General features: G+C 42.2%; 2 protein-coding genes across 2 annotated transcripts; both read right to left on the minus strand.

Moving 5' to 3' along the window:
• Positions 1-657: 657 nt before the first annotated feature.
• LOC122038691 (phosphatidylinositol 4-phosphate 5-kinase 1-like) lies at positions 658-4,977 on the minus strand. The gene is made up of 8 exons (XM_042598573.1): positions 3,487-4,977; positions 3,235-3,402; positions 2,973-3,138; positions 2,564-2,674; positions 2,293-2,486; positions 2,107-2,207; positions 1,929-2,013; positions 658-1,229 (listed from the first exon to the last, which is right to left on the minus strand). Exons 1-8 carry the CDS (start codon positions 4,635-4,637, stop codon positions 941-943), a joined length of 2,265 nt encoding a protein of 754 aa, XP_042454507.1. The 5' UTR covers positions 4,638-4,977; the 3' UTR covers positions 658-940.
• A 1,098-nt stretch (positions 4,978-6,075) lies between these two features.
• LOC122013385 (alpha-1,3-arabinosyltransferase XAT2-like) lies at positions 6,076-8,340 on the minus strand. Its single transcript, XM_042569648.1, has 7 exons — positions 8,101-8,340; positions 7,911-8,000; positions 7,771-7,830; positions 7,589-7,687; positions 7,111-7,493; positions 6,838-7,041; positions 6,076-6,753 (listed from the first exon to the last, which is right to left on the minus strand). The coding sequence occupies exons 1-7, from the start codon at positions 8,237-8,239 to the stop codon at positions 6,145-6,147; spliced, it is 1,584 nt and encodes a 527-aa protein (XP_042425582.1). The 5' UTR covers positions 8,240-8,340; the 3' UTR covers positions 6,076-6,144.
• Positions 8,341-10,579: the final 2,239 nt, after the last annotated feature.

Below are 10,579 nucleotides of genomic sequence, written 5' to 3' on the forward strand. Positions count from 1 at the left end.
GACGAGTCCTGACAGAGAGGCGAAAGTCACGGGATGCGTCGTCGCCGGCGAGGACGGGGGCGGAGTCAAATGCCGACATCGTATTTATTGGGTGGCCAGAGAGTGGAGACAGGGCAGACACTTCGCGCGCGGTCTGCTGTCGGGTTTTATAGAGACTGATTCTACACCCGCAAAGAGCGAAATTGTACGGAGCCAGGCAACTCTGATCTGCTTGTGCAGCCGTTCGATCCGGAGGAACTCTAATCTCAACCATTGAACAACGCAGGCCTGATTTGGTTGGATTGACTCGTCTAGACTAATAAATCTAACCCGACCAGTGGGACGTATCGACCTCAAGAGTCAAGACACCTTGAACAGCCACGTGGAGATGACGCATTTGCTCCACGGTCAAAAAGAACAAAGAAAAGAAGAATTATTCAACCTGGCCTAGGAACAGGGAAAGCCTAGGCAGTGCAGAAAAACATAAAGAAACATGAGGGAAAGAGAAGATTGGATCACCACCGCATCTTCCATCTTCCACTTTCTCTTCTTTTCATGCTATTTATTTACCATCCTCTTGACTTTGCCCTGCAATCCTTCAAAGAGCTTCTCTGCAAAAGCCATTCTCTTTCACCGTTTTAGTTCTGGAAAAGGAGGGCACAGGCAGCTGCTCGAGACTGGCATGCATCAAAATTTTTTCTTTGTAATGTGCACAATCAGCATCACTATCCATCTGTACAACCATTGTTCCATCCATCCCCTATCAAACTCTACTATCCCTTCACTCTTTCAAGAAGGAAATGTGAAAATAAAAGGAATTCAACACGCCCTTTACTTACATATAAGAATCTATCCATGGCTGAGCTTCAAAATTCAGCCCACTACCCACCACCGACTGTAGCAGACACTGAAGTGCTGCTTTTAATAAAAAGGCTCTACAATTGTGTTCTTTTACCGTGTGTCAATCATCTTGGATAAATATTCTACTGATGAAGTCCTGAAACCTCCGAGAGTACAGCTTTGGGTCCACCGCGGAGATGGAGTTGGGATCGACCTGCAACGATTTGTAGGCGTGCTCCAACTTCTTGGTGATGTCGTAGTCCTGAAGGATATCGATTATGCCAAAGTAGAGAAGCACGTCATGGAGCTCGCCGCTTGCTGTAGGCGTTGGCATCCCAGTGCTTGCTGCGCTTCTTGCAGCGTGCTCTGCTCTCGCTGGCATGTTCGCACCCAACCGGGCCAATGGTTTCCTGATCATCAAAAAAGCTTGTTATTCAGCATGTACAAAAACAAAAAGCCTAGGAAATAAAAAGAAGGTCATCCAACAAATTAGTAGAGGGACCATATATTCTCGTTGGAGCAAACACCCAGGTTTCCACAATGACAATAGAGCTACACCATAATGAAAGCTACACTTGCGACACTTAAATTTTTGACGTGGGGTCTGTAGAAGCAGTAGAGTCCACGAGTTTTTAATTGCATTAGGCAGTCCGTCCATGGGAACAGAATTGGTCATTGGTTGATGACAAGTTGGCGACAGTGAATTTTAAAAGCTAGGCCTTTATTTCGTGGGTGGGATGATCGAATCGTTTGATCCAATACAGACGGATGAAAACATAAAAATAAACAAATAAAAACGTGGACAGGATTTGACAACAGCAATCCCCAGTATTGGATGGTAGCAGACAATGACTCCTAAATTTACTCTACCATAAGTTTCTAAAGCCAGATTCAGAAATGCGCATTTGACCAATTAGCAACAAGATCATTGAGAGAAGACATTATTGGCTATTTTCAACGCAATGAAGGAAGCTGAACCAGGAAGGAAATAATCTCTATAATGGCTATATAGATATATAAATTGACATTGCTTATAGGAGAGTGCACCACCACTAAGCTTTTTGTTAAACAAATAAAATAAAATCAAGGTTGAAATGGGAAACACATACCGTGTGTCTGGAATTTGATTCATATCTTGGCATTTGAATGTTGAGACAGATAGGCCGCATTGAAATGATTCCTCCTTAGATGACTCTGATTAAGCAGCATTGATTTTATTAGATAATTGTCAACTAGTCCAATAGTGTTAAAGGAAGAAATTGGGCTTCCAGAAGACTATCAACTTACGAAGTGAAGCAAGAAGTGGTGATAGGAAGTGAACTCCCACAAGGAGGCTATAATCCATGATCCCCTCTGATTCCAAGAACTCACAGTCCTGTTTGATTTGTCTACACCAGCATAGCTCTCTTAGACCAAATGAAGCAGAGATGCAAGAGAATAAACTAAACTTCTAGGTCTAAGATGAGAACTTACTCAAGTAGCTCTTTGCGCCAAGAATTTTGAAGGTGAAATACTAAATTCAGGTCAAGATCTTTGAGTGTAGTTGTTTCATCAATCTCTTCTTCAGTCTTCTCGGTTGTCCGCCCATAGGATGAACCTTTCAAGTCGAACCTCCTATGTATTTGATATTCGGAGCAGAACAAATTGCCCATAACAACGAACCGGACCTGGCTTCATCAAACATGTGGATAAGATCAGAGGATAACAAATGCATGAATCAATTCATATGTTAGCATTTGCTAACCTTTTGGCCACCATTGGGTTTTACGCAATGAACTCCATAGAATTTTGTCACTAGAGTCCTCTCATGCTGACATACATGCCGGTAATAACTGGGCAACATCCTAATAAGTACCTGAGAGAGTTTCAAATTAAATGCAGTCAATACAACTCAGTAATTTTCTGATCTAATACACAATTTGTGGATCCACCGACTGAAGTTCATCGACACTCATGGGAAAAATACTAAGAGAAACAGTGAAAGAAGTCAAATTCCAAATATGAACATGTCAACGATTGGGAAAGAAGAATACTCAGAATGGAGTCTCAGAATCACAGCAAGAAATACATGTTGGTTGGATATTTATACCTTTAAAATCAACAAGTCGTCTCAAGGAAATTTGTCAAATGGAAAAAGTCAGAAAGTATCTAACCTTCACTTCTGATTTTTTTACCGTCTTAATCATGAAACGGTCATCCTGGGTCATGAAAAAGAAGCTCCCGCTCTTCCCAGGTGAAGAGAGCTCCCTCAGTGCATCATTTCCACAGATAGCTAACATATAATCTGCTGGATCCACTGAAAATAATTTCCTTAGGTGTCTGCAATCCAGGAACCAAATCAAACATTTCAATTTAGCTGTTAAGAAGAAAAAAAAACTAGAAAGAACATTGGATAAATCTCACGACAAACTGTACCTAAAGACCATAGGACAATAGTCCTTCCATCGAAATTCCGGTGACTGGTGCGGAGGAGTGCTCTTTGATCCCTCTGGAGGGAACCTCGTCCAGAATTTCTTCATTGGATCAAAATCTTCCTGCTGTAGCTCCCTCAGCTGTGCCGAGCAGGGTTTCCCAATTGAGTAGCTGAATCAAAACCAACACCACCAAACAATTAAGAAAACGTATTCTCAGGTCAATGCTCGCAACTCATCTCTTTAACCATCTAACCTGATGCCTAATTGAAGGTTCAACATCAGGTCGTAGTTTTTGTGCCCCTTCGATATCGTCTGCCCTGGCTTCTTTACCTCCGGCGTAAACAAGGGGAGGGAGCACTGTCTCCGTTGCACGGTACCTATGAGAGTCCCACTGACATGATCGTGCAATGATCTGTCCGTGTACAGCAACGATGCCTCGACGTTGGCGATGATGTCGCAAGTGATATCCCCAGCTTCGCCGTCCGATTCCCAGATGCAGATCCTGGGGAAGTTCTTCTCAGCCACCGAGCTGATCCGCCCAGGCGACCGGTGGACTACGTCTACAGACAACCGCTTCCTGGACGAAGGCGCCATCGGTGATCCATCGTCCAGCGGCGAGAAGGAGAAGGAGCTTCTCCTACCAGAGACGATCTCTTTCCGGGGCGTGGCGGTGGCGGGGTAGTAGGTGCCGTCGAGAGCCTTGGGATCGCTGCGGCTCCAGCTGCCGATGTAGCAGCTGCCGTCGGGCCAGGTAAACACGCCGCTCCCCTTCGGAACGCCGTTCTCCCACTGGCCATCGTAGCGGTTTCCGTTGGTCCATATGAGTACACCCCGGCCGTTGATCACGCCTCCACGCCACTCGCCTACGTACTGGTTGCCGTTCCGCCAAACGTAGCGGCCGTGGCCCTCCTGGAGGTTGCGCCGCCACATGCCCTCGTAGTGGTCTCCGTTAGCGTACGACTTGCTGCCAAATCCTTGCTTGCGGTCAGCCACCCACTGACCGTGGTAGGTATCGCCGTCAGCACCGATGAAAGTGCCGAACCCCTCCATCCGGCCGGAACGAAACTCACCCTCGTAGGAAGCGCCAGAAGGCCATGAGAACCTCCCTTTCCCGGAGGCCTTCCCCTTTCGCCACTCCCCCTCGTACATACACCCGTCTGCCCACAGGTACTTCCCACGCCCGTGAGGCGCGTTGCCGGCGAATCCACCGGTATACAGATCCCCGTTCGGCAGCGCCTTCTCCAAGGCCGGATCCTCCTCGTCGTCAGCGAGATCGACCGTGGGAGTCACCCGTCTTCCCCCACCCCCACCCTGAGATCTACCCCTCGCTTGCACAAGGGACTTCTCTGCAAAGTCCTCCGCCGCGGTACTAGCGACTCCCTCGTCATCGACAAGACGTCGCATTTTACATACGCCTTCGCCCCCACCTTCTGCAAGCGAACGCCCTAGTCTCCGGCAGCTCCGCCGCGCATTCCTTCACTAGACTTCGATCAAACTCTTAAAATCCACCCAGAAACAAAGAAACTCTCTCTCCCTCACTCTCCCTTTCCAAGCTAAAACGTAGAAGAAAATTCGAAGAAATCGAAACGCGGATGATCAAGAGACAGCGAGCAACGAGGAGAAGAAGAAAGAGACGCCTCGGCCACCGCTTTCTCTTGCCCCTGCAGCTGCGAGCCAGAAAGAGCGAGAGCGAAAGGAGATATCACACATGAGAATACGTGGAGAAAACAATTTGTCGTAAAACACCGAAAATATCCTCGATTTTAAACACGAATCGCTTCTATCGACTGCATCCCAACTGTCGCCCCCACAGATATCAAAAATAAAAAAACATGCATCCCGTGTTCTCTGCCGGCCACGCAACACCGTTCCAAACATTCCATTATGTGAGAATTCGATGACGTGGCAAGCTACGCCGCTGCCGAGTTTGTAACGGTATCGTCCTGGGAAAACCCGACACGATTTTTATTTATTTTTTCTTTCCGGAGCCCTTTTTTGTTGCGATTACAGCGCCACGAAATGCTGGCCGTTATTTGGTAGATTCGCCCGGTTCGGCCCCGATTTGTTGGACGAGTTAGGGAGGAATTCGGATTTGAGTTGATTTTTATAAATCAAAGAGGGGAAAAAATTATTAATTAATTTCGATCAAAGTGGTGTGGTCCAATTTGTCTTATTGCTATATAGAACACAATAGGTTCATCGCTCTCCACTTGGCCCGCCATCTCAATCAAAAGATGGCCGACTTATAATTGTAGGGGCTAAACAAGTAGTAAGGCCTGTCCTCTTATGCCATTGAGATCGAGATGTTAATTACCAACATAGAAGATTCTAATTCTAGGCGAAAAGATTAATTTTATTAGAGCCATTATATTAATTTGTAAAACTTTAGATAAAAAGGAAAAGTAATTTTCACCCAATTCGAATTTACAATTAGCAAATTCACCTCCCATCAATGACGATAATCCATCCATTTAGCGTGTCTTTGTCAGCGTACAAAATTCCTTTTGTTTCTTTGTATTATATAACCGCCAAAGCCATAAAATATTAGTTATGCGTTTTTAAAATGTATAAAAATATCATTCATTGGAAAGTCCAGTGGGCCCCTTCACTCGTGCAATTGGGGCCGTTTGATTGCTCGAAAATTAAATACCCATAATATTGCTTGAAATACAATCAATAAAAAATAATAATAAGTGTAGAATGAATTAATCGATTAAGCTGAATATATGCCAATTAAAAATATAGATATTTAAGTGTAATATTGTGATTGACTACAGTTAATTTTTTGTAGCATATTAAGAAAGAAAAATCCTCTAATTATATATGTAAATAATATTTTAAATTTTCCACTGAAAATTGCAATGTTTATGATTTTATTAATTTTAATAAACATTAAAGACTGGAAGAAGAACTACTGGACCATGTGGCCCACTTCCTTCCCCAGCAGCTCCCGGAACCTCTTCACGTCCAGCTTCACATCCTGCCGCACCATGAACGTCGACCGCACCACGGCGAAGCCGCGGCGGTGGAACGACATCGGGTCGGTGAACACCGCATGGCCCCTCGGGTACCTCTCCCTCAGCGTGCTCTCCTCGATCCCGATGCTGTACTGCACGTAGTGGAGCCCCATCGCCTTCGCCGGGTTCCCGAAGTCCAGCATGGCGAGCCACTCCAGCGCGCCCCACGGCACCACCTGCACCACCGTGGCGTTCGCCGGCAGGAAGACCATGTTGGTGAGCCCGGCACCGTGCACGCCCACCATCACGTCGCATGAGTTCACCACCCCCGCGAAGCGCGCCAGGTCGGACCCCGCGTCCGCCTCCGCCACCATGACCTCGAATCCTAGCTCCTCTGCCATGGCCACGATCTCCGGCACGTTGGTGAACGCCCTCGACTGTTTCCTCGCGATCAGCATGAGTCTCGGTTTCCGGCGCGGGGGGAGGTGGCCGCCGTCGGTGGCGTTATTCAGCGCGTCTCGTTCCAACGAGAACGCGATCCTCATGAACCTCTTGAAATCCACCTGTTAGACATTGTCAAATTATTGCTGTTTTATTGAATTTGAATTTGAATGTTTTCTCGAATAGATCGAAATCATGCAGCGTGCCATGGTGTAGCGATTGGGCGATCTGGCAGGATCGATCAAGAACTCCTTGTGAGCTCGAAGTCCGACCACCACCTGTTTGAAGCAATGCACTTGCCCGGCACTCTGCTGCTCCAAATCCATCAACTGGTAGTTTGTCAATTTACGGAAGACGACGAGGTACTTGTTGATCCACCAGCTCTTCCAATCCGCGACGACGAATTGAATCTTGACAAAATCCGTTGAGATCATTTATTTATATCAGAACATAGAAGATTACGGGCAATTTTAACATACTTTGCCGTGAAAGGGGCCAGCGGTGACGAAGAGCGGCACGAGCAGGTCGGTGAAGTCGTGGAAGAGGTTGCCGGTGTAGCCGCCGACGGAGAAGACGACGGCCGGGACGTCGCCGTGGTCGACGGTGCACTGCGGGGCGCCGTCGCTGCGCGCGCTGACGACGGCGAACTGTCTGACGCCGCCGAGGCAAGTGTCGTCGCCCTTCCGAGGGTAAGGGCGGACTCGCCATTGCTCCGGCGGCCGCGCCGCCGCCTCGGGCTCAATAAATAGGATAGAAGAAGAGTTTCCGGCGATCCTGATGTCGCCGCTCATCTCGCAGATGTCGACGCGCGGGTCCGAAACGTCGCACAGTGGCTTCCTCCTTCGAATGGCTTCTCCGGCAGCTTCACATTAATCAATCAGAGAAAAAGAAAAGAAAAAAAAAAATCAAATTTCCATCAACGTCTTCATCCTGTTTGATCCAATCATATTGAATTACCTAATTGCATGGGAGCAGTGGAGTTCGAGGCAATTGGGAGTTCAACGTGCATCGTTTCTTGATTCAACATCGTATCTTTAAATTCTCTCCCACTTTCCTCTGCAACATTTCAGTAAACATTACAATTTTTCTGCCTCGACAATTAACGAAGCAAAACGCAGCGTATTGGCATAAACAAATACTTTTTGAGTCAGAAATGTAATAATTTTCCGAGAACGCCTCTTCCTTATCATCATTTCTTCCTGCAGCATGAGGAATAATTATGTCTTCTCTGCTCTGTTTTTTTTTCCTTCCTGCAATGCTAGAGAATTAATCAGATTACCAGATGCTAGAGAATTTCTCGCATGATCGTCTTCTCCGTTCACCATATTGCTCCCTGAATCTGGATTCGCGATGGATGCCCGAAACCCGACTGCAAAAGCAAAACCAACCATGTAATTAAAGAGAGAGGGAAAAAGTAAAAAACTGATCTAATAGTTGAAGAGAAAGATGATGAATCCGGCGAAGCTTACAGTTAGGAACGGCAAGTGACTGGGGCTTGTACACCACCAAGAAAGCCATGGCGACGAAGAAGAACCCGGCGGCGACGGCTGCGTGCTTGTATTTTCTGCATTGGTTGCCATTTCGAATCAACCTCAATTTGGTCACCATCTCTGATCTGCTCCAACGTAACCAGCCGGGATCTTCTCTGCACTCTCGATATATTGAGGATTAAGGCGAGTTCAATGAAAGCTGTTGGGTGACAGACAATGGAATATATGATGTACTGTGTGAAAAATGATGAATCCACAAGTCTTCTTGTCATGCGTATTGATTTCTGAGATCACGCGGTCTCCTTGCTTGTATACTGGGTTTCAGCCTGAACCATTTGTAATAATCTTCAGAAATTAATATTTACTATTTAAAATAGATTTGAAAATATAAATTTAGTTCAGTTAGCTTTCATGTTGAGCCACAACCAATTCTTTGACTTATAAGACTAAGAGTATATGTAATGTTATTAACGTGTTATATATATATATATATATATATATATATATATATATATAATATATATATATAATTTTTTTAATATGTAAGTCTTTTAACACCGTTCAATTTCTTTAACGTGTTAAAGGAACAGTACATAAACAATGTAACCACGTGGATATTAACGCTGAGTATTAACAGCGTTGCAGATGGCCTAATTGCATTGTAGGTTGCATTATCGTTCAAGCAAGACCGTGATAATTCGGGGGTGTTCATGTAGTGTTCTTGGAATGGTCTAATGATTAACATATAAAGTGTTATCATCATGAGTTCTGGAATTCGAATCTCGATAAAATTGAGATAAATACCTCTCTTATGTATTAGTCATTATTCCAAAGACTAGTAGTCGTTCGTCATTTACTTTCTCCGTGTTAGTCCTAGGACGAATTGATGGGAGCGTTGGGACAAACGTATTTACTTTTTACCACTAAGATTGTCCATGTAATTTAAAAAGAAGATAAATTATAGAGGATTTTACTTAGTGTAGTAGTCCAAGGATTAATTAATTCATTGTGCATTTTGTATATACTAGAAATAGACTGCATAATCTATTATAGTAACATCATGTATAAATATCAACTATATTAACTTGAGAGAATATTACATGTAGCATTATCAAGAAGGCATTAAATAAAGCCAAACTAAATCAAATCTAAAATAAACTAAGTCATGTAAAATAGTTGTTTAAGCTTGAGTTTGAATTTAATTAAGTTTAGATTGAACTCAATTTGTTTAGATATTATTAAGCTCTCAATTCAAATCTATTTAAAATTTTTATATTTTTAATCTTGTTTCATCGACTAATTCACCCCAAACGCCCCTCACAATCTACTTATAACAAGATAAAGAGAATAAATTATGCTGACTAAGCAAACTCTCAAGGTGGGAGAAATTTTATTCTTTAAAAGATTGTTTCCTCAACGATTTGATCTATACTCTTATATGACAATCTACTATTCAATACCGACATGACTATGCTTGTGGGGACTACAATTTATGTTTATAAGCATTAACAAGTCGAATATGTACATATTCAACTTATTCATTTAATTTAGCGAGTTGTTTGAATTTTTTATTTGATTATCCATACGAACATAAATAAATTCTTATTAAATCATACATTAAATTTATTCACGAACATTTAATTTGTTTATCACACTAATCCACTTCATTGTGAAAAATGTGCAAAATGAAGTTAATTGAGAAATTAACTTATGGAACATAATTAAGAAATAAAAGAAGTTTAATTATATATCTTGAGAGTGTCGGTGTTGGTAAAATCCAAGTGGGAGACAAAAAGTTCAAAGGACGTGGGGTTTTTGCAGCTTTAATTATGTAATCACTTAGATGCAGTAACCAGAGGCCCCAAGTCATAAAAAAAATATATTCAGGTCCTTAATATATATATTTTTTTTATAAAAAATAAATATTAATTTTTAAAGATAGATAAATTTTTATATAAAAATTTAATTTTCAAGATGTAAAATATTAATTAAATTTTTATATTTAAGTTTTGATAATGTTTTTATAATCAATAAAATTATTAATTTATTTTGAATGCAAACAAGATTTAATTATTTTATTCTAATTAAATGATCGTTTAAAATTTAACATTATTATCGGTATAAATATAATAAAATAACAAACAAATATTAACTTTTATTTAAACTAATCAAAATGAGCATCCAAAAAATCCCAATTAGAAAAAATATTCTAAAATAATAAAGAATGAACTTATTAAATAGGTACTTCGGTTACAAATATCAATAACAAAATAAATAAATAAATTATAATAAAAATCAAATAGCGTAAAATTTATTATCAATATTAAAATGAGAAGGGTGATTTTGAGGAGCATGAGATGTTGAATTCATTAACCTAATTTAATTTAGGTTTATTGGGTTCGATGGTATGAATATAGATTTTATATATGTAGAACTTATAGTTTCACATATATTATCA

Source organism: Zingiber officinale, chromosome 1A (assembly GCF_018446385.1).
Source record: "Zingiber officinale cultivar Zhangliang chromosome 1A, Zo_v1.1, whole genome shotgun sequence".
NCBI classification, from domain to species: Eukaryota; Viridiplantae; Streptophyta; class Magnoliopsida; order Zingiberales; family Zingiberaceae; genus Zingiber; species Zingiber officinale.

Bases quoted from the DNA above. Each gene is read 5' to 3' on its own strand.
- LOC122038691 (XM_042598573.1), bottom strand. From the start codon at position 4,637: ATGCGACGTCTTGTCGATGACGAGGGAGTCGCTAGTACCGCGGCGGAG. The intron at 2,675-2,972 runs GTTAGATACTTT...AAACTCTCTCAG, and splicing joins TAAAAAAATCAGAAGTGAAG to GTACTTATTAGGATGTTGCC. The intron at 1,230-1,928 runs GTATGTGTTTCC...TTTGATGATCAG, and splicing joins AATCAAATTCCAGACACACG to GAAACCATTGGCCCGGTTGG.
- LOC122013385 (XM_042569648.1), bottom strand. From the start codon at position 8,239: ATGGTGACCAAATTGAGGTTGATTCGAAATGGCAACCAATGCAGAAAA. The intron at 7,494-7,588 runs GTAATTCAATAT...ATTAATGTGAAG, and splicing joins CACTGCTCCCATGCAATTAG to CTGCCGGAGAAGCCATTCGA. The intron at 6,754-6,837 runs GCACGCTGCATG...AATGTCTAACAG, and splicing joins CGCCCAATCGCTACACCATG to GTGGATTTCAAGAGGTTCAT.